The following is a 24,174-nucleotide window of genomic DNA, read 5'->3' as shown; positions in this document are numbered from 1 at the left end:
TTACAAAATAATAAAAATACAAATATAAAACACATAAAATAAAAAATTTTAAATTTGGAAAACAATTAAAATTTTAAGTGCCTTTCTAAAGACCAAATACAATAATTTCAGATGGTAGCCTACTTCATTTTTCAACAGCCCATTGTTGGAAAGCCTTCATTCCCCATCTTTTCCTGTAAAAACCTGACATATTTAGAATTACATTACATTGAAGGGCATAATCGAAAGGGGCGCCCATGCTTTCCTGAGGACGTTCTCTGTACTACTTCTAATTCCACTGGATCTTTTTTGAGATGTGGTGACTAGAATTACACACAATATTCTTTCATAATAATGCCTAACATTCTATTTGCTTTCTTTGCCGCTGCAGCACACTAAGCAGAGGGTTTCAAAGTATCGTCAACGATGACTCCTACATCCTTTTCCTGGTCGGTGACTCCTAATGCAGAACCTTGCATCACATAGCTATAGTTTGGGTTCCTCTTTCCCACATGCATCACTTTGCACTTGCTCACATTAAACATCATCTGACATTTGGATGCCCAGTTTCCCAATCTCATTAGATCGTCTTGCAATTTTTCACAATCCTTTTGTGATTTAACAACTTCGAATAACTTTGTGTCGTCAGCAAATTTACATTGGTTATTCCCATATCTAGATCATTTATAAAAATGTTAAAAAGCAGCGGTCCGAACACAGACCCCTTTGGAACCCCACTATCTACCCTTCTCTATTGAAAATACTGACCATTTAACCCTACTCTCTGTTTTCTATCCTTTAGCCAGTTTTTAATCCACAATAGAACACTACCTCCAATTTCCTCTGGAGTCTTTCATGAGGTACTTTGTGAAATGCCTTTTGAAAATCCAGATACACAATATCGACCAGCTCACCTTTATCCATGTTTGTTCATCCCTTCAAAGAAATGTAGTAGATTGGTGAGGCAAGATTTCCCTTCACTAAATCCATGCTGGCTTTGTCTCATTAATCCATGCTTTTGAATATGCTCTGTAATTTTGTTCTTTATAATAGTCTCTACCATTTTGCCCGGCACCGACGTCAGACTCACCGATCTGTAACTTCCCGGATCACCTCTGTAAACTCAACATTATACTCTTGTAATGTTCTCTACTGGCCCTGAAAAATATATATATACTGATATCATCTGCATAGATGAAGCAGCAAATTCCTAAAGTTAAAGCTGAACCTATGGAGGCCATCTTGATAGTAGGATCGGCGAGATAGGAGATTCCTAGGGAACACCACAACTAGCTTTCCCTGCCTCAGAAAAACCCTATAGATTCTAGATGATAGACATCCCAAAATCCAGCTACCCACTCTACCCCCTATACTATAACTATATAGAATTTCCATTAGTATATTATGCTTCACCAAACCAAAAGCACTTGAAAGGTCGAAGTGCATTAGCAAAACCTGTCTCCTGTTATATATTTTATTTATTTATTTAGTTATTTAGTTATTTGTTATATTTGTATCCCACATTTTCCCACCTATTTGTAGGCTCAATGTGGCTTACATAGTACCGGAGAGGCCTTTGCAGGCTCCGGTGTGAACAAATACAGGGTGATGTTGTGGTAAGATCAAGTTCATGTGGCACAGCCACATTAGGGAATCGGAGAACGAAAGAGTTGTGTTATGTCCATTACGTGCTTTAGTTTGGTTGTGTTGCAGAGATTAGGCATTTAAGTTGGATCGGTAGGGATGCCTTTTTAAACAGGTTGGTTTTTAGTGATTTCCGGAAGTTTAGGTGGTCGTACGTCGTTTTCAAGGCTTTTGGTAATGCGTTCCACAGTTGTGTGCTTATGTAGGAAAAACTAGATGCGTACGTTGTTTTGTATTTAAGTCCTTTGCAGCTTGGGTAGTGCAGATTTAGATAAGATCGTGTCAGACACAAGAGTATCCAAATCTGTCTCTGTACTATAACCACTTCTGAAACCTGATTGAGAGGAGTGTTGGCTATTAAAATGCTCTAGGTAATCAGTCAGTTGAGTAGCAACAAGATCTTCCAAATTTAATCAACCTCTGCATCGGACTCTAGACAAACAGTCTGACACCAAGATTTATGTATCCCAGGCTCTTGAGTCCGTTAAGGATATGATGGGCTCCCTTGGTTTAGTTTAACCATTTAGACTATTGCATCCTATCAGAAGGATTTCACTGACGGGTCCTTTTACAAAACTGTGCTGAAAAGTGGCTTGCGGTAGTGTAGGTGCGGGTTTTGAGCATGCGCAGAATCATTTATCAGTGCACCTGTAAAAAACAGGCCCTTTTTTCAAAAAATGGACGTGCAGCAAAATCGAAATTGCCGCGCGTCCATTTTGGGTCTCTGACCTTACTGCCAGCCATAGACCTAACGGTAAAGAATTTGGGCGGTAAGGACCTACGCGCGTCAGATGCCACTTGGCGCACGTCCGCTATTCGTGTCCGAAAATAAAAAAATATTTTTCAGATGTGCGTAGCAGACACATGCCAAAAATGAAATTACCATAAAAGCCATGCGGTAGTCGGGCGGTAAGTCCATTTGGGCGCACGTTGGGCACACGTAGGCACCTACGCAGCTTTGTAAAAGGGGCCCTTAATTTTTTTTTCCTATCACCATCAATCTTTTTCATGTAATGATTATTTTCTTATTCCTGCAGCTTATTCCCTAGAGCCGGTGGTGGGAAGCGGGACTGGTGGTTGGGAGGCGGGGATAGTGCTGGGCAGACTTGTACGGTCTGTGCCAGAGCCGGTGGTTGGGAGGCAGGGCTGGTGGTGGGGAGGTGAGGATAGAGCTGGGCAGACTTATACGGTCTGTGCCAGAGCCGGTGGTGGGAGGCGGGGATAGTGCTGGGCAGACTTGTACGGTCTGTGCCAGAGCCGGTGGTTGGGAGGCAGGGCTGGTGGTTGGGAGGCGGGGATAGTGCTGGGCAGACTTATACGGTCTGTGCCAGAGCCAGTGGTTGGGAGGCGGGGCTGGTGGTTGGGAGGCGGGGATAGTGCTGGGCAGACTTATACGGTCTGTGCCAGAGCCAGTGGTTGGGAGGCGGGGCTGGTGGTTGGGAGGCGGGGATAGTGCTGGGCAGACTTATACGGTCTGTGCCCTGAAGAGCACAGGTGCAAATCAAAGTAGGGTGTACACAAAAAGTAGCACATATGAGTTATCTTGTTGGGCAGACTGGATGGACCGTGCAGGTCTTTTTCTGCCATCATCTACTATGTTTGTGTTGAGTATTGATGTTAATTCTGTAGTGGTTTCGGACTGCGCAGCTACCTCTATTCAATTTATGGGGATTCAATAACCCCCTCCCTCACTGGCATCTTAACAACGCTTGCTTGCAGATTCCTGAATTCATAGCTCTTATTAAAGTGGCTATAAAGGAGACTTTTCCAATTGAACGACTCTAGTCCTGCAATAACTGCCACCACATGGAATACCCTTAAGGCCACTATTAGAAGGGTTATTACTAGTTTCACAGGCCACCAAAATAAACTGCGGACACAAGAGCTTGTCTGGCTGGAGCATGAAATGATCAAGATATTTGAAACCATGATTATTGTCAGGTTTGACAACGGCCTTTTCTCACAGCTGTGAAAACTGAAATATGAGTATGATGGACTTCTCAGCCAAAGAGGAGCAACATGATTTTCATGTAAAACAGTAAATATTACTCTAATAATAACAAAGATGCACACCTGTTAGCCAAGCACTCAGAAAGGAAAAGAACCAGGGATAGGATTCAGGCTATTCGTACACCACACGCATTCAGATACTGTTAAAAGGTTCTTTCAGTATTACTCTGCTTTGTATACATCTGAATACAACAAAACAGTGGGTAAAAAAAACAGGAGTTCCAGAGTGAAGATGAACCAAACTTTATTAATCAGTATATTGACTCGACACAACGAGTCTGTATTGTAGTGGTCTTAAAAAAGACCTTTGTTCTGAAGCGTGAGCCAGATCTCTCGCATGAGCGTCTGGGCTGTGCAGTCTAAGAAACAGCTGATAGTGAATGACAGCCCTTTTGAGCTTAGGAAACAAGAGAGAAAAAAACGCGGGAAAAGCCTTTCCCCACGTTTTTTTCTCTCTCGTTTTTTTTCTCTCTTGTTTCCTAAGCTCAAAAGGGCTGTCTCTTAGACTGCACAGCCCATTGCTAATTCTGGATCATCATTATCATTCTCAAGTATTTAGACTCCTGATGTAGGCCCTTTGGCCGAAACACAACGTTGTGTTGAGTCAATATACTGATTAATAACGTTTGGTTCATCTTCACTCTGGAACTCCTGGTTTTTTACCCACTGTTTTGTTGTATTGTGACTATCCGTGGGATTTCGTTGAGTTCTCCACGTTTGTGGATTCTCTACTTGTATACATCTGAATCCATTTCCACCCCAAATGAATATCAGAATGTTCTTAATTCTCTAACCTGATCTCTATTGACTGAAGAAGAGAGTCTGATCTTGGATTTGAATGTCCCCCTGCAGGAAACTTCTGCAGCTATTCAAGCTTTGAATACACAGAATACTCTAGGGATGGATGGATTCATGACAGAGTTCTTCAAACTTTTGACACCCTAGTTACGAGAGTTTCTAGGCAAGGGGGCTGATGGCAGGATCATTTACAGAAACGTTTGTTATTGTCCTATCCAAGCCTGGCCAGAATCTTTTGGAGGCTCATATCACTCATGTAAAGTATGTGCCAAAGTTATGGCTTCCCAACACACCTGGCTATTGGATAGGTTGATTCAAAAAGATCACGCTAGGTTCATGATAGGACAGCACTCATCAGCGAAGACTAGGTTACTCTGACATTGGTTGCCAGCTGGGTTTAGAGTTATGTGTAAGGTTTTATGTATAGCATTTAAGGTTATACTTAGTTTAGGCCCTGTTTATTTGAAGAAACATATCAGAGTTTATGCCACTAAGCAGGTGCTTCATTCCCAGAATATGCGTAAGCTGGATCTTGACTAAACTCCCAGTGCACTCAAAGATTATTTCTAGTTATGAGGTTTTTAGAAAACAATTAAAGACCATGCAAATTCCTCCGATCTACATCCATGGCTTGTGGGGCTGAATAAAAGGTACGGACCACACTCAAGAAGTGACCCTCAAAGCCATAGTGCTGTAATTCATCATATATAGAATCCCATATGACCCTGTCAAAGACCATTTCAGCATCAAAACTTATTGCCTTTCGATATCGAAACTAATCAATAACGATGAGGTCTGGGTATGCTCCTTAAATACGAGAGAAGTCCTCATACCCAAAGTTGGGCACTGGAATTGGCACTAAGCACTATTTTATAAAGGGCATTTGGGGCTATATTCTGTATATGGCACCAAAAAAATCAGCGCTGAAAAAAAAGCACTATTTTATAAGCCGCGCTTAAAGTTAGGCGCGGTTTATAGAATAACACTTACATCCAGTAATTGTGCCGAACTGTACGCGTGGCTATATACACCAGCTGAAATGTGGTGCAAATGTACATGCCTGCATTAGGCTCATATCCCCATTATTCTATAAAAATGTGCGTTAATTATAGGAATGTCCCAGTTATGCCCGTTTCCTCGCCCCCTTTTCAGATCATGCGTAAATTTTGGGCATGGATCCCATGCCTAAATGTATTCACAGAAATGGCAGTTAAAATCTAATTATTGCCAATAATTGTTTGTTAAAAAGCCAGTTATTGGCACTAATTAGCTTATTATTCAATTAAATTGCGAATGCAGGGCATCCAAATTTGTGCGCACAATTTTTGGCGACTTTTATGGAATTAGAGAGTGGGTGTGGATCACCCTTTATAGAATATGAGTTTAGTACAGATCTTTCTGGCGCTGTTTACGAATCTGGCTCTTACTGTCTCCTACTTAGGAAGGCACTAAGTGTTCCCACGTTAACTCTGTATTAGCCAGTTTATTTATTTATTCATTCTTGTATCCAACAATTATCCAAAACAAGTTTCGGTTCAATGTGGCTTACAAAATTAGGAGCAGTTGGTTCACAGTTTCAATTACAGTTGCTGATTTGGTGGCTACAATTAGTGTGGCTTACTGATTAATATTTACGAGGAGTTACGGTGTTGTTTTGCAGATTCATTTATGAGTGCGGTTTTGTAGTTTCAGCTACGGTAGTAGATGTTTTAGATCCTTCTTGCCTGTGTGTTTGTCCGTAGAATTTCTTGAAAAGGTTATGTTTTTAGATCTTTCCTGAACTGAAGGTAATTAGTAATTCTTCTTGTGGCCTGGGGGATTGAGTTCCTCCATTTGGAGCCCAGGTAGGTGAACCCAGCCGTATATATATATTGATTTGTAGGTTATATTTTTGCAGTTCGGTAAGTGGAGTAGTAGGTAACCTCTGGTTTCTGGCCTTGCGTTTCTTGGTGATAGGCAAATCAAGTCTAGCATGTAGTCAGGTGACACATGCCAAACAGAATTTTGAAAATAAGAGTGCTAGATTTAAAGAATAATTTGGCCTTGATTGGGAGCCGGTGTAGCCTGATGAGCAGAGGGGTTGCACCTGGTAATTGTAAAGTGCTAGCTGGCTGTTTCCACGCCCACTATCCACCCATGCCATGCCCTTGACAGACAAATTCAGAAAAATTAAATAATGCATGGTAACAGGCAAAATACATCAATTAACTGAGCACGTGCTACCAAATACACAAACCTAGAAACCCCTAGGTATTTGCAAATTAAAGCTTGTGATGCTACAGCTTAATAGAAGAGAACGCAGTTTAAACTGAACGTCGAAGGGGAGCAGTGGGAAACTACGAGATGAAAAACAAAGCTTTGTTTGATTGAGACAAATGATTATACGAGTGTTTCAGGTTTTCATAGTGGGCAAGTGAAATGCAAGTGCTTGAAAAGTAAGTGGTTCTGGTTGAAGAGCTTGCCTGGACAGGCTTTTAAAGAGTAGAAAAAGTTCCTTACTGTATCGCCCTTGCAGAGATTGCCAGAAAATCTGATTGCTGTTGTTAGGCCAAAAGCTCTTTTCGTTGCAGCTTTTGACTGGTATTTTGGATGATAGGCCTCGTGGAGGCTTCGGCGCATAAGATACTTCCTTACTACAGATTTGTTCCGCACACTTGTCCACTGGCTTGTCCTCTCCCACTTGGACTATTGCAGCGGAATTTATGCAGGCTACCAGGCCTCACTGTTGAAAAAGTTCCAAACAGTTCAGAACACTGCCGTGAGACTCATCCTAAGAGAACGACGCTTTGCACATGCCGAACCCTTGCGTTTCAAATTACACTGGCTGCCTGTACAGGAGCGCATTGCCTTTAAGCTCTGCTCCTTGACCCATAAAATCATCTATGGGCTTGCCCCGGAGTATATGCACCCCTTGATCGACCTCCCGCCCAGGAACGCCAATCCTGCTGCTTGTTCTTACCTTCATCTGCACTTCCCAAACTGTAAGGATGTCAAGTACAAGAAGATCTTCGCCTCGTCCTTCCGTTACTGGAGCCCTAAGCACTGGAATGCTCTTCCGCAACACCTCAAAACTCAAGCGGACCACGCCCTCTTTAAGAAGTTGTTGAAGACCTACTTCTTTGCCAAGACCTACCCCTCACTTTATACCGCTGACTGATACACCCCTCCTGTCCCTTACCCCGCTAGTTCACCCTGTTAGATGCTTTTCCCCCTGCTTACTCCTTGTATACTTTTCTAAGCTTCCTACTCTGTAATTTTATTTAATGTTTTGTAAGCCACATTGTGCCTGCATGAGTGGGAAAATGTGGGATATAAGCGAACAATAAATAAATAAATAAATAAATAAATATATTGTCTTTATAGATACCATGCTGTGGCCTACATATTTTCCATATCAGCCCATTCAGGCAGCACCTGTAGTACCATGAAGTTTCTTAAATATTTAATTGCATACATTGCTGAAAGTCGTATGCATTTGGCCTTTGGATGACAGATTATATGTAAGATCTACAGCTTAGTATCAGTGAGCTAAAATGATGGCCATTAAATCAACCAATACAATTGAGTGGCCACTTGAAATTTTATGAGATTTAAGTTAGCCTTGTGTACATTCAGGGGCTCTGTGCAGCAGTGTCATCCTCCCGTCTAGGAACATCTCAATCTATGAGAATTTCATCACAGCGCTTGGCATAGCCACGGGGGGGAATGTGGGCTTAGGGGCCTGCCCCTCACCCCGCTTTGGGCTCAGGCTTCTTCTGCAATTGCAGCAGCAGCCATCGGATACCTTGACGAGCAGATGGCTAAGACTGATTCTCATAGACTGAGATATCTGGAAAACCAATCCAGAAGGAATCATTTAAGGGGCCCTTCTACTAAGCCGTGGTAAAAAGTGGCCTGCGCTAGTGTGGGTGCGTGAAATTGGTGCGCGCTGGGCCATTTTTTACAGCGGCTAGGGAAAAGGTATTTTTTTTTTATTGGGGCAGTAAATTTCCGTGCACTAAAATGAAACGTAGCATGCGGCTATTTACTGCCTGAGCCCTTAACGCCACCTCTTTACTTGGTGGTAAGGGTTCACATGGTACTCCTGTGGTAATCAGGCAGTGCGCAGCAATGTGGCCGCGCCATAGTTTACCGTAGGGAACGCCACCCCCCCCCCCCCACAGTAGAAAATACTACTGCTACTACTACTACTTATCACTTCTATAGCGCTACAAGGCATACGCAGCGCTGTACACCATACATGAAAAGACAGTCCCTGCTCAAAGAGCTCATAATCTAAATATGGAATGTTGCTAGTGGAATAGCAACATTCCATGTAGAATCTCAAATAGTAGCAACATTCCAGAATCTCATATAGTATCAGCATTCCATGTTCCATTGCACTAATCACAAGGCTACTCCTCCATTAGCAACATTCCATGTAGAAGCCTGCCCTTGCAGATCAGCAACGCGGCCACGCAGGCTTCTGTTTCTGTGAGTCTGACGTCCTGTTCCGGGGCAGAGAAGAAGCATGAAACGAACGGAGGACAGGCGCACGTGGCACCCCCCCCCTCCCCCAGCGGCGTGCACCCGGGGCGGACCGCCCCCACTGCCCCACCCCCAGGAACGCCACTGGCGTCTAGTAGTGCTATAGAAATGATAAGTAGTAGTCGTGCAAGGTGCCACGTTAGGAGTCACCGACCAGGAAAAGATCTAGGAGTCATCGTTGACGATACTTTGAAACTCTTTGCTCAGTGTGCTGTGACAGCAAAGAAAGCAAATAGAATGTTAGGTATTACTAGGAAAGGAATGGAAATCAAAAATGAGGACGTTATAATGCCTTTGTATCGCTCTATGGTTCGACCGCACCTTGAATATTGTGTTCAATTCTGATCGCGGCATCTCAAAAGAGATATAGTGGAATTAAAAATGGTACAGAGAAGGGCGACGAAAATTATAAAGCGGATGGGACAACTTCCCTATGAGGAAAGACTGAAACGACTTGGGCTCTTCAGCTTGCAGAAAAGATGGCAGAGGGGAGATATGCTAGAGGTCTATAAAATAATGAGTGGAGTGGAATGGGTAGACATGAATCGCTTGTTTACTCTTTCCAAAAATAGTAGGACTAGGGGTGATGCATTGAAGCTACAAAGTAGTAAATTTAAAACGAATCTGAGAAAATGTTTCTTCACTCAACGTATAATTAAACTCTGGAATTTGTTGCCAGAGAATGTGGTAAAGGCAGTTAGCTTAGCGGAGTTTAAAAAAAGGTTTGGCCAGCTTCCTAAAGGAAAAGTCCATAGACCATTATTAAACTGACTTGGGGAAAATCCACTGCTTAGTTCTAGGATATCATCTACAGTGGGGGAAATAAGTATTTGATCCCTTGCTGATTTTGTAAGTTTGCCCACTGACAAAGACATGAGCAGCCCATAATTGAAGGGTAGGTTATTGGTAACAGTGAGAGATAGCACATCACAAATTAAATCCGGAAAATCACATTGTGGAAAGTATATGAATTTATTTGCATTCTGCAGAGGGAAATAAGTATTTGATCCCCCACCAACCAGTAAGAGATCTGGCCCCTACAGACCAGGTAGATGCTCCAAATCAACTCGTTACCTGCATGACAGACAGCTGTCGGCAATGGTCACCTGTATGAAAGACACCTGTCCACAGACTCAGTGAATCAGTCAGACTCTAACCTCTACAAAATGGCCAAGAGCAAGGAGCTGTCTAAGGATGTCAGGGACAAGATCATACACCTGCACAAGGCTGGAATGGGCTACAAAACCATCAGTAAGACGCTGGGCGAGAAGGAGACAACTGTTGGTGCCATAGTAAGAAAATGGAAGAAGTACAAAATGACTGTCAATCGACAAAGATCTGGGGCTCCACGCAAAATCTCACCTCGTGGGGTATCCTTGATCATGAGGAAGGTTAGAAATCAGCCTACAACTACAAGGGGGGAACTTGTCAATGATCTCAAGGCAGCTGGGACCACTGTCACCACGAAAACCATTGGTAACACATTACGACATAACGGATTGCAATCCTGCAGTGCCCGCAAGGTCCCCCTGCTCCGGAAGGCACATGTGACGGCCCGTCTGAAGTTTGCCAGTGAACACCTGGATGATGCCGAGAGTGATTGGGAGAAGGTGCTGTGGTCAGATGAGACAAAAATTGAGCTCTTTGGCATGAACTCAACTCGCCGTGTTTGGAGGAAGAGAAATGCTGCCTATGACCCAAAGAACACCGTCCCCACTGTCAAGCATGGAGGTGGAAATGTTATGTTTTGTGGGTGTTTCTCTGCTAAGGGCACAGGACTACTTCACCGCATCAATGGGAGAATGGATGGGGCCATGTACCGTACAATTCTGAGTGACAACCTCCTTCCCTCCGCCAGGGCCTTAAAAATGGGTCATGGCTGGGTCTTCCAGCACGACAATGACCCAAAACATACAGCCAAGGCAACAAAGGAGTGGCTCAGGAAGAAGCACATTAGGGTCATGGAGTGGCCTAGCCAGTCACCAGACCTTAATCCCATTGAAAACTTATGGAGGGAGCTGAAGATGCGAGTTGCCAAGCGACAGCCCAGAACTCTTAATGATTTAGAGATGATCTGCAAAGAGGAGTGGACCAAAATTCCTCCTGACATGTGTGCAAACCTCATCATCAACTACAGAAGACGTCTGACCGCTGTGCTTGCCAACAAGGGTTTTGCCACCAAGTATTAGGTCTTGTTTGCCAGAGGGATTAAATACTTATTTCCCTCTGCAGAATGCAAATAAATTCATATACTTTCCACAATGTGATTTTCCGGATTTAATTTGTGATGTGCTATCTCTCACTGTTACCAATAACCTACCCTTCAATTATGGGCTGCTCATGTCTTTGTCAGTGGGCAAACTTACAAAATCAGCAAGGGATCAAATACTTATTTCCCCCACTGTATACCTTGTCCCAAACATCCAATCTTCTCACAAGTATATTTTCCTTATGTCTCTTTGATTTACTTCAATCGCATACCTCTCTGTAGTGTAAAATTCTCAATCCCCGAAGCATGAAAATATTGTATAAAAGTGGCTGTTACATTGATTGAGAATTTTACACTACAGAGAGGTATGCGATTGAAGTGAATCAAAGAGACATAAGGAAAATATACTTGTGAGAAGATTGGATGTTTTGGACAAGTTATAGATGATATTGTTTGAAAAGTCCCCACACATGAAATAGTGGTCTGCTAAACTGAATATTTCTAAGATAAGCAGCATAAAATGTACTATACTTTTTTAGGATCTTGCCAGGTATTGGTGACCTGGATTGGCCACTGTTGGAAACAGGATGCTGGGCTTGATGGGCCTTTGGTCTGTCCCAGGGGCGCCGAGAGCCGGAGCCAGGCCAGGGACAAGGCCGCCCCCGCCCCCCCCCCCCCCCACCCGAGGTCGCCGCCCACCTGAGATCGCCGGGCCCCCCACCGCCCACCCACCCGAGGTCGCCGGGCCTCCCTCCACCCGCTTTCGGGCCGGGCCCTCGAAACTAACCTTAAGCCTCCTTTCACTTCGCAGCAAGAAGTGGCAGGGCAGACCTCTCCTCCTTCCTTCCGTGCCCCGCCCTCACGGATGTTACGTCAGGCGAGGGCGGAACATGGAAGGAAGGAGTGGCCTGACCTGCTGCTGCTTGCTGCAAAGTGAAAGGAGGCTTAAGGTTAGTTCCGGGAGTGACGGAGGGCGGGCCAGGCTGCGCCGGGCCCCCCTGGAGGCCCGGGCCCAGGGACTTTTGTCCCCCCTGTCCCCCCCTCTCGGCGGCCCTGGTCTGTCCCAGTATGTCAATACTTATGTAGTCTTCATTTCCTCCATTTGAGATTCACTTCCTTATGGTTTAATTGAACTTTTCGTTGAAGCCAATTGTTGGCTAGAATGTCTAGTTAGGAATCGGGATCTCCAGATTGGGACATTTATGTCTCCACAGTATTTTATAACGAGCTCTGCTGAACACCGAGCATTTTGTAAAATCCATAGAGGAATGCTGGGAAATATGTGTGTTTGCTGAGATTCCAGCAGCAACCGCTATGTCACAAAGATACATACAGAAAAAGAGTGGCTTCACTCAGCAATTTCTGCGTGTGAGCACCAGTTTCCATGACTTCCCATATAAGTGCCAGCAATTATACATATAAAATTCATATCCCAGACAATTATAAGTGCAACTAAATCTACTATAATAAAACTCACCCTCAACGTTCTGAGGACACTGACGTCACTGAAGCCAAGCCCTGACTTCCTTCAAAAAGGTTCAAAATCGCTCCGGGCCCCGCCCTCGAGGGCGGAGCAATGGCAGAACAACGAACGGGTTGGCAGGGAGGTGGAGGGGGGTGGGACATCGCTCCGGGCCCCGCCCTCACGTCAAACGTCATGACGTTGGGGGCGGAGCAATGGCAGAACAACGAAGGGGTTGGCCAGGGAGGGAGGGGGTGTTGGCGACGAAAACCTTGCTAGCGCCCGTTTCATTTGCTCTGAAACGGGCCTCTTTTACTAGTATGGAATAAAGCGCTAAAAGGCATTTTTTTTAAATTTAAAAAGTTTTATTACATACTGGGGTGGGGGTAGGAGCTAAGCACTAGGGGTGTGCAGTCCAACCATGTCTGTTTCATATTGTTTTCCATGTTTACAGGAATTTTTGTTTTGTTCAGATTTTTTGTACTTATGAGAGCAATATCTTAAGAGTGCACACTGCAAAAAAAAAAAGTGTGCATTCTTTCACGAGAATGTGCACTATTAACAACACATGAGAAAACCCACATTTTCAGAGTTTTCACTGTCATGTCAGGAAAAAAAACCCGATACAAACGATATTTCCTATGTCATATCAAATGAGCACAGCCCTACTAAGCACAATTGCCCTCTCAATCGGTTGTTTCAAGCCCTGGCCAAAACCAGTACTGTGCTGAAACCTTTGCATGCTTCGGAAGAGGTGCCAAAGCCAGTTTGGAAGGTTTTTAATATATCCGTATACTCCCGTTTTCAAAAATGGGAAATGCATGTATAATTGTTTGAAGCATCCAAGTGATACCCTCTTACAATCTGTGCATCTTGGATCATCTACACATGTAAATGCCGCTTAAGACTTCTAAAGTGACCTCCTAGATCTCTTGAATATTGGCCTGTGTGGGTTTAAATTACGGCTTGGAAAGTTTAAGCTAAGCATTAGGAGAAACTCTCTTACTGTAAACCCAGGTGGGCACTGTAACAATTTGCCCAGGATGGTAGTAAAACCCAACTCATTTGAGTTTTTTTTAAAGCAGGCTAAATAAATTTTGTGTGGGATGGTGTCATAAGTACATAAGTATTGCCATACTGGGACAGACAAAAGGTCCATCAAGCCCAGCGTCCTGTTTCCAACAGTGGCCAATCCAAGTCACAAATACCTGGCAAGATCCCCAAAAGAGTACAAAACATTTTATGCTGCTTATCCCAGACATAATTGATTTTCCCCAAGTCCAATTTAATAATGGTCTATGGACTTTTCCTTTAGGAAGCCGTCCAAACCTTTTTTAAAGTCCGCTAAGCTAACCGCCTTTACCACATTTTCTGGCAACAAATTCCAGAGTTGAATTACACGTTGAGTGAAGAAAAATTTTCTCAGATTCGTTTTAAATTTACTACTTTGTAGCTTCATCGCATGCCCCCTACTCCTAGTATTTTTGGAAAGCGTAAACAGACGCTTCACGTCTACCCGTTCCACTCCACTCATTATTTTATAGACCTGTATCATATCTCCCCTCAGCCGCCTTTTCTCCAACTGAAGAGCCCTAGCCGCTTTAGCCTTTCCTCATAGGGAAGTCGTCCCATCCCCTTTATCATTTTCGTCGCCCTTCTCTGCACCTTTTCTAATTCCACTATATCTTTTTTGAGATTCCGCGACCAGAATTGAACACAATATTCGAGGTGCGGTCGCACCATGGTGCGATACAAAGGCATTGTAACGTCAAGGAAGTGGCTTATGCTTCGTGTGGTGATTAGATAACAGATTTGATAGAAGCCCGAAATAAAGTTAGACGGTCCTAAAATAAAGGGTGAAGGGTCATGGATTTGATATACGGCCCTTTCTGAGGTACAACCAAAGCATTTTACCTTTATTATATGCAGATACTTCCTTGTCTTTATGGAAAACAACATGATTTCAATATTCTGCGTTCCTTTTGTCTTGCGGCACCTTATGCCTGGAACTGTCTTCCCGAACCCATACGTCTAGCTCCTTCTTTACCTGTTTTTAAATCTATGCTGAAAGCTCACCTTTGGCTCCTAACCGCTACTCATTTGCCCTCCTTCTCCCCTGTTCCTCTGTACTCTGTAATTCCATTGCCCGTAATGTCTTTTCTGTCTGTTTTACCTAGATTGTAAGCTCTTTGAGCAGGGACTGTCTATGTCAAGTGTTCAGCGCTGCGTGCGTCTGGTAGCGCTACATAAATGCTATTAGTAGTAGTAGTAGTTAACTAGTAATTCAACTATTACTGTTTTGTGTTCTTTTGCAGATGGGTTGGTGGACTGTATGGATCCGGATTGCTGTTTGCAGTCTCTGTGCCATGCTAACCTTTTATGCCTGGGATCACCCGACCCCTTGGATATCATACATGAGACTCAGATCCCCACGTCCCAGCAAAACCTGCTGTCTTTCTACAACAGGATTAAATTTCTAGTTGGCAAAGACAGCACACACGTCATCCCAGGGGAAAACCCCTTTGATGGAGGGTAAGTTCATTTTTTTTTTGATGAGGTCGTAAAAGCAGCCCCTTGCTCGGCGTGCAGTGTGCAGCTTATTTGTGAAAGGTGACCTGCGTGCAGTGGAATTGCTAATACAGAATTGACAAAAGGGCATACGCGAAAGAAGAGAAATAGGTATCGCAGCTCCCCAGTGTGCGAAACAGATATCTGAAAAACTGCACGAATTTTGATGAGTGGTGTAATGCTGTCAAGGGTCTCCCCAGAGGTAATCTGCACATACTGAAAAATTAAAGTTACAGGAAAACTTTTCTGTGCCTAAAATCAAGTTAATCAGCTCTCAGGGGTAAATTGTCCCTAAGATATCTAAATAGGCAACTTATGGTTTGGTGTGGCATTGCCTGGAACATGCAGATTTATATTTCATAGTCTTTTATGTCTTTTTCAAGTCAGCAGCTACAGAGAGGCTAATTCCAAAAGTTGATTTTTTTTTTCCAAATTATATTTCTAGGTCCCTCTTACAACACGAATGTAGCTAGAACGTTATAATTTTCCTCTGTATCTTTTCCGTTCCTTTCTATTGATGTGGGCTATATATTTGCAATTGTGAATTTGCTTTAGGGGAGAATTTAACTGCGGGGTCGTTTTACTAAATAGCAGCAAGAAGTGGCCTTAATCCGCCCTTTTGCAGGTCTTTCCCGCACGCTAAGGCCATTTTTACCGCTGGAGTACTCACCGGCGCTACAAGAATTGAAATATTTTTGCAGCGCTGGAAATGGCGCACGCTGGGGGAGGGAACTACCGCCGGGCTGCTGCGGTAGCCCGGTGGAACTACCCTTTTAGCGAGCGGTAAGCCCGCGTTAGGCTTACCGCCACTTCGTAAAAGGGCACCCAAATGAGGTAACATATCACCCGATATTCAAAGAAAGCTAAGCTCCTAAATTTATGCTCTGAAGTTAGCCTCCTAAATTTGTGTCCTGTTTTCAGCCAAACTTATATGCATTAGTTTTCAGCTTAAAATTCATCTTAATTTAGGAGCTTAAAAATTGAGCTAATAACTTTAAGCCTGCCAATCATATGCTTAGATTTAAGAGCCTAATTTATGAGGCTAGTGCTGAAAATCTGTGCTAAGCTCCTACCTTCTTTTCCCCACCCTAAATCTGCCCCATTACCACCTACTTTTTATGCTCCTAAAGTTTAAGGGGTCGATATTCAAAGCGATTTAACCAGCCAGAAATGACTCCTGTTCGGAGCTAATGCTGCTGAAAATAACCAATTAGCGCCAAACTGCAAACCAGCTATTTTGGGGGCGTTCAGGGGACAGAATCGGCACTTGTCTGGTTAAATGCTGATATTCAGCACTTAACTGGCCAAGTTAACCATATAAATGGAACTGCATGAAAGTCAATCCTATCTTTATACAGTAATCCATAGCCCAGTGGCCACTGCATGCAAATCTATCTCATGAATATTCATTGTGGATATACTGAAAACCTGACTAGCTGGGAAACCTCCAGGATTAGGGGGTCCTTTTACTAAGCTTGCCTGACAAATGGCTTGCGGTAGTGTAGGCGCAGGTTTTGGGCATGCGCCGATCCATTTTTCAGGGCATCTGTAAAAAAAAAAAAAAGGCCTTTGTTAAATTTTTGCCAAAAATGGACATGTAGCAAAATAAAAATTGCTGCGCATCCATTTTCGGTCTGTGACCTTACCGCCAGCCATTGACCTAGTGGTAAAGACTCATGCGGTAACCGGGTGGTAATGACCTACGCGTATCAATTATTTTTCGGACGCACAGCAAAAATTAAATTACTGCACGAGCCACTTGGTAGCCGGGTGGTAACTCCATTTTGGCGCATGTTGGGCACGCGTAGACCCTTATGCAGCTTAGTAAAAGGGCCCCCTGGTTTGGGAACCATTGCTATAGCTGGTTAAGTGCTGAATATTGCACTTAGGGTAAGCTGCGGTAGGGCTAACGCATGGGTAATGAGCGCCAAATCGACCTTACCGCCAGGGTAGCGTGGGTGCTCTGACGTTTGGTTTTTTTTAAGTTGGTACGTGCAGTTTCCCGTGGTAGAAAATAATTTTCTATTCTCTTCCGATGGGGGCGTTCCTGGCAGTAATCGGCAGCGCAGCCACATTGCCGCGTGCTGCTTGATTATTTATTTGATACATTTCTACCCCGCACTTTCCCACTTATAGCAGGTTCAATGCGGCTTACATAGTAGGAGAATTACAAAGTATAGTGTAGAGAAAGCAGGCTAAGCTTAGCAGAGTAATGGGGATGCATAGATAGGTAATATTTATTTTTTGTTACATTTGTACCCTGCGCTTTCCCACTCATGGCAGGCTCAATGCGGCTTACATGGGGCAATGGAGGGTTAAGTGACTTGCCCAGAGTCACAAGGAGCTACCTGTGCCTGAAGTGAGAATCGAACTCAGTTCCTCAGTTCCCCAGGACCAAAGTCCACCACCCTAACCACTAGGCCACTCCTCCACTGTTGCTACTATTTGAGATTCTACATGGAATGTTGCTATTCCACTAGCAACATTCCATGTAGAAGTCGGCCCTTGCAGATCACCAATGTGGCCGCGCAGGCTTCTGCTTCTGTGAGTGTGCAGGACGTCAGACTCACAGAAACAGAAGCCTGCGCAGCCTTCTACATGGAATGTTGCTAGTGGAATAGCAACATTCCATGTAGAATCTCCAATAGTAGCAACATTCCATGTAGAATCTCCAATAGTATCTATTTTATTTTTGTTACATTTGTACCCCGCGCTTTCCCACTCATGGCAGGCTTAATGCAGCTTACATGGGGCAATGGAGGGTTAAGTGACTTGCCCAGAGTCACAAGGAGCTGTCTGTGCCTGAAGAGGGAATCAAACTCAGTTCCTCAGTTCCCCAGGACCAAAGTCCACCACCCTAACCACTAGGCCACTCCTAGTGGTTAGGGAGAGGGGGTAGAGGAGAAAGGAGGAGGTGCTAGTTTTAGGCTAGCTTGAGATAATCAGGGGATAGGGTCAGGGTAAGCATAGGGAAAAGTTAGAGGAGGCTTGGTCTGAGTTATTGCCGTTGTCGGAGGATCAGGTGATGAATAGGTGGTTCGTAGAGTTAGGTCATGGTGTTTGGATAAGCTTCCTTGAATAGATGGGTTTTCAGCGATTTTCTGAAGGGTAGGTAGTCTTTACTAGAACGAATGGATCTGGGTAAGGCGTTCCAGAGTTGACTGCCTTTAAAGGAGAAGTTGGAATCAAACGATTACCGCAAGAGTAGTGCGTGAGTCCTTACCGCCAAGTAAGTAGGTGGCGTTAAGGCTCAGGCAGTAAATAGCCGCGCGCTACTTTTCGCCACACGGCCATTTACTGCCCCATTTTTAAAAAAGGCTTTTTCCCCAGCCACGGTAAAAAGTGGTCCAACGCGCGCCAATTTCACTCGCACATAGTGCAGGCCACCTTTTACCGCAGCTTAGTAAAAGAGCCCCTTAGGGACTCTCTTACCACACTTTTCCTATTTCCCAATTATTAATGACTACGCGCTGATTTCCCCATTAACTCATGAGCCCCTTCCACCAACCATTCTGTTAGTGGTAAGGGCCCATGCACTAGACACTCACTTAATCGGTTAGTGCGCAGCAATTTAGCTGCGCCAACTGATTAGCGTAGAAGACTCCCACTCTCTGCCCCAGACCCGCCCCCAGTGCTAAAAAATACATTTTATTTGTTAGCATGCGGGTAATACGTGTCAATCTCCAAATTACCGTGGGACACCACAGCTTGGTAAAAGGGCCCCTTAACGCAAACAGCCGGGTCCTGACAGGAGCAGGAGAAAGACAGGTGCCGGGCCCCCCTTAGAGGCCGGGGAGGAGCAGACAGGATTCCAAATTGGATTGGGGGGGACCCTGGTTTAGCTGACAGGGTTCCCCCAGCTCTGCCAGTAGAAGCCTTCCTCCAGCACTGTTCTCTGCCGTGACTTGAGGGGAAGCACCGAGCAGGGCAGGCAATGTGGTGAACAGCACTGGAGGAAGGCTTCTGCTGGCGGGGCTTGAAGACCCCCGCCAGCCAAGGTATGTGGAGTTGCAGCGGGGGACAGGGAGGTAGGGCAAAATGTGCCCCCTCCCCCAAACACTTTCAGCTCCGCCCCCCCCACCCCCCACCCCCAGTCTTTCAAGTCTGGCTACACGCAAGTAGGGGTGGCCTGAACGAGCGGCCAAGCAAGGGAGGGACAGCAACTGTGTCCTAAGTTAGGGGGGGGCAGCCCTGCCCCAGGCCCAGCTAAGAGTTTAGTGGCATTTTGAGTAAAGGTTTATGCACTCGGCCCTAGTAAATTTTCAGAGGCCAATTTATGAGCACACAGTGCATCACCTCTTTGAGCAAAGCTTCACTGGCTCCCCATCAAAGAAAGAATACATTTTAAGATCAACACAATGACCCACAAGATTATCCACGGCGAATCCCCTGGCTACATGAATGAATTGATCGACCTCCCTGCTAGAAACAGATCTATTTCTTCACGAACTTATCTTAACCTATACCTTCCCAATTGTAGAGGAATTAAGTACAAGACCTACTACGCATCCAGTGTCTCCTTTTTGGGCAGCCAGCTTTGGAACGCTCTACCCAGACCAATCCGATTAATAAACGACTTCTTGCCCTTTAGAAAAGTGTGGAAAGCTCATCTCTTTAAGCAAGCCTACCCTAATGCCCCAACCTAATCTCGCCAACTTCCACCCCCAATTCTGACTTAAATACCAACCTCCCATCCTTCTCTTTCCATCTCTCCTTAATTTTACCCCTCCTTACCCTTTCTCCCAAATTACACTATCCTATCCTGTCTACCCTCTTTTATCCTAGTCATGTATTATCTAGCTCAACTTATCATACACTACTAAGCCCAACTTTACATTGTTTTACTACTGTTTAATTAAGATTCTATTAACTTTGTATTTCAAATTACTATGTAAGCCGCATTGAGCCTGCATTGTGTGGGAAAGCGCGGGGTACAAATGTAATAATAATAATAATAATCACCACTAAGCACCATGCCAAGCTGCTTAGAGCATTCCTTCATTATTGTACCGTCGTGGAATGGGTTACAGTATGGTATATATCACAAAATAACATGAATAGAAAGGTCTCTGTAAAGCATCCTCAAAGGACTTTGCCTCCTGGTGAGTCCTTGCTAGAACCACTTTGAACTGCAATAACACAGTTATTTCCAGAAAGCAGAAAAAAAAAATCTCACTCAACTGCTGTGCGTGTAAGGTACAGCTTTAATTTTCAAACACCAGAATCCACAAAGCGGAAAAAGAAATGCGAGTCTTATATCTAAGGGGGGGAAAAAAGTCACCTAGAAAATATTTTTTTGTAGACTTGTTTTTAACAACTATGGAAAACTGCAAAAGCAATTCAGACCAGCAAAAATTGCTAATTTCTTGGGCTGGTCAGTTTCTTTTGAAGCTAAACCAGTTGCAGATGTGGTGTCTTCTTGGCCGCCTCTGCATTACCGTAACCAGTGATGGAAGGCACTGGGATGCTGGTCGGCTTTGATAGATGTTTGTTGTTCTTTCAGCCTAGCCATCAAAACCAGCGGTGTCGATTTACAGAAATCTATAATTTGTCTCACTCTCTTGGCATGGATGCCACTGCCAGACCTACGACCAGTGAGCTCATAAGGAATGGATGGAATCCCCTATGCCAGGGCTTCTGAATTCCGGGTCCTTGACGTCCACAGGCATGCGAGGTTTTCAGGATATCCACAATGAATATGCATGAGAAAGATTTGCATGCAGTGCCTTCTTGGTATCCAAATCTCTCTCCTGCATATTCATTGTGGATACCTGCCTGTGGACCTCGAGTACTGAAGCTGGGAATAGATTGGGGGGGGGGGGGGTTGATTCTTCCTATAATCAGTAGGCAACTCCTTTCTCTGAGTGACCTTCTCTCACCTTGGAACTGTGTGTTTAATGTGCACCCCCCCCCCCCCCCCCCGACAGAAGGCACCCAAAGGCATGAGCTTACTGTGCCCAGTGTGAAATACAGCCCTGAGGCATGCTGTATATTGGAGCTGAAAGGTGCATGTTTGATGCAAGCTTATTTTTTTTATAAAGGTTCACACTGGATTGATTTAAGCTTTGTTGTTGTTACATTTGTACCCCGCGCTTTTCCCACTCATGGCAGGCTCAATGCGGCTTACATGGGGCAATGGAGGGTTAAGTGACTTGCCCAGAGTCACACCAATGTGGCCCGCAGGCTTCTGCTTCTGTGAGTCTGTACGTGCAGGACGTCAGACTCACAGAAACAGAAGCCTGCGCAGCCTTCTACTGGAATGTTGCTAGTGGAATAGCAACATTCCATGTAGAATCTCCATTAGTAGCAACATTCCATGTAGAATCTCCAATAGTATCTATTTATTTTTGTTACATTTGTACCCTGCGCTTTCCCACTCATGGCAGGCTCAATGCGGCTTACATGGGGCAATGGAGGGTTAAGTGACTTGCCCAGAGTCACAAGGAGCTGCCTATGCTGGGAATCGAAGTCAGTTCCCCAGGACCAAAGTCCACCACCCTAACCACTAGGCCACTCCTCCACTCTAATATTCAGTCACATTTGTCAGATCATTTTATGAGGCTTTTGTTGTCATTCACAGTACTAAGGTCTTTGGTGCAGGGTCAAAAGGAATAACCCCTTTAGCAGGTTGGTAACAAAATTAGCCTATTAAAAATTTATAATGGCTGAAAACCTAATTAGAGTTTCTGTAACATCCTGTTGTAATACTGTTCTGGAAAGTAACTTTAGGAACAGAATATTCCTGTTTATTTTCTTTTTTGAAAGTATCGTTGTTGAATCAGAGAAATAAATACAACAGAGTGCAACAGAAGCACTTCCTCAAAATGTCTGTACAACCGTCCACAAAATCATCCACGCAGATGCCCCACTCTATATGTTAAACCTAGTGGACTACCGCCTAGAAACACCAAATAATCGGCCCGCAAATTCCTCAATCTGAACTTCCCAGCTGCAAAGGAATAAATACAAACAGGCATACGCTACTACTTTTGCGTATAAAAGCACACAGATCTGGAACGCACTACCCATGGCCCTGAAACTATGGACAATCTAACCAGCTTTCGCAAAGCTTTGAAGACCATCTCTTCAACAAAGCCTACTAAATACGTCCTAATAAGCCATTCCTCAAACTACTCAGGTGCATCAAAACACCTTTCACAATACCTTACCTAGCACCTTACACCTAAACCATACACTTTCAACCGATTATTGAATGTATTAAGATAATGTAATGACTGCACCATAACAACACTCTATAAGCCACATTGAGCCTGCAAAAGGTGGGATAATGTGGGGTACAAATGCAATAAAATAAATAAATAAAACACATTGCAAGTTGTAACAGGATGCAAGCAGGCAGATTTAAACTCATACATCGCACCCCAATCTACGCAGTTGCCAAATACAAAGTTCTCTCCCCCCCCCCCCCCCGATTCATGATTTTGTGATTTAATCCCCCCCTCCTCCCTTCCCCATCCCTTCACTAAGACATTCAAGGAGTAAGATCCTCAACACAAGTCTCTGACACATTATTATTATTAACATTTGTATAGCGCTACCAGACGCACGCAGCGCTGAACACCTGACATAGACAGTCCCTGCTCAATAGAGCTTACAATCTATGCAAAGAAACGTATCTGCTCCATAAATCACGGTATTGACGGTGCCCCATTGAGGTGGAAAACTTAAGAGAAATAATCAGCCAGCTTGCCATTCCTCGCATAAGGGCATGCCAGGCAGCTAGCGATGGAGGGTCCGGTTCAACCCAGGACTGCAGGATGCATTTTTTAATGAGAAGGGTCGCTTGTAATACAAATTTGCACTGAGCCTGTCCGAGACCTTTTTTCTAATAATGGAGCCGCGCTACCCATCAACACTACTGAGTAAGACCAATCAAATGTGCAACGCAAAGTGCTCTCAGTGACTCCCAGTGCTTTGGCCCAAAACAAAGATAACGCAGGACACTCCATAAAGGAATGTAGAAAGGTTCCTGCATGCACCTTACATTTAACACACATGTCACTCTCTCACAGCCCCATGGTTTTCTCTTTATGGTTAGTGATATGTACTCTATGCAAGATTTGGAACTGAATGTCCTGCAAAGACGCATTAGGTGTCACGAAGCAGGCGCCCTCAAACGCAGCGCCCAGCTGCGCTGCTGATATTTCCTCTGCAATGTCCCGACTCCATTCCCCAGCTAAGTTTGCCAGGTAAGGGGTCTTACTGGAATCCCTAATAAACTGGTACCATTGAGATAGTCTATTCATCTTTTTATTTTTGTTACATTTGTACCTCGTGCTTTCCCACTCATAGCAGGTTCAATGCAGCTTACATATTATATACAGGTACTTATTTGTACCTGGGGCAATGGAGGGTTAAGTGACTTGGCCAGAGTCATAAGGAGCTGCCTGTGCCTGAAGTGGGAATTGAACTCAGTTCCCCAGGACCAAAGTCCACCACGCTAACCACTAGGGCACTCCTCCATTGGGTGGCAAGTTTAGAAAAAACTGATCCGTCTGTTGAAAAACCACAAGCGATTTGCAGCGACGCTCAAGGGCCATGACATAGTCCCTTACCTGGAGGTAAGCAAAAAAATGAGAATTGGGGACATTCCATGCATGCCGGATTTGGTCAAATGAGGGAAAATCGTTGTCCCCCCAGCTGCCTCAAATGCACCTGAATACCGGGGAGTCACAGCCAGCAGGAAAATCTGGGTCACCCCTCCCATTGGCCCCTATGCGAACCCTCCACCATACCCATGCTCGCCTCAAAGCGCCCAAATAAGGATTACCTGGCAAGTCCGCCAAGCCCCGAGGATGATGAGGGGCCAACACTGCAAAAGGATTGTGAGGGGCACATCAGCTATCCCAGAAACCAGATGGGGCAAAGAAGTTGGCACCCGAGTGGATCTCATGTACCCAACGAAGAAGCGCCGAAACATTGTACATCCTTAAGTCCTGCCAAAAGTTAGCTTAGT

At 44.5% G+C, this 24,174-nt stretch overlaps 1 protein-coding gene across 1 annotated transcript in view; it reads left to right on the top strand.

Moving 5' to 3' along the window:
- The window catches only part of TENM4 (teneurin transmembrane protein 4), a 1,172,733-nt gene that overhangs the window by 964,870 nt on the left and 183,689 nt on the right, over window positions 1-24,174 (top strand). The window contains 1 exon segment of the mRNA XM_030200091.1: window positions 14,945-15,161. Within this exon segment, the coding sequence (XP_030055951.1) occupies window positions 14,945-15,161 (217 nt within the window).

Source organism: Microcaecilia unicolor, chromosome 4, assembly GCF_901765095.1.
Source record: "Microcaecilia unicolor chromosome 4, aMicUni1.1, whole genome shotgun sequence".
Classification (NCBI taxonomy): domain Eukaryota; kingdom Metazoa; phylum Chordata; class Amphibia; order Gymnophiona; family Siphonopidae; genus Microcaecilia; species Microcaecilia unicolor.
Note: the sequence above shows the minus strand (reverse complement) of the source record. Positions and strands in the feature narration are given on the sequence as shown.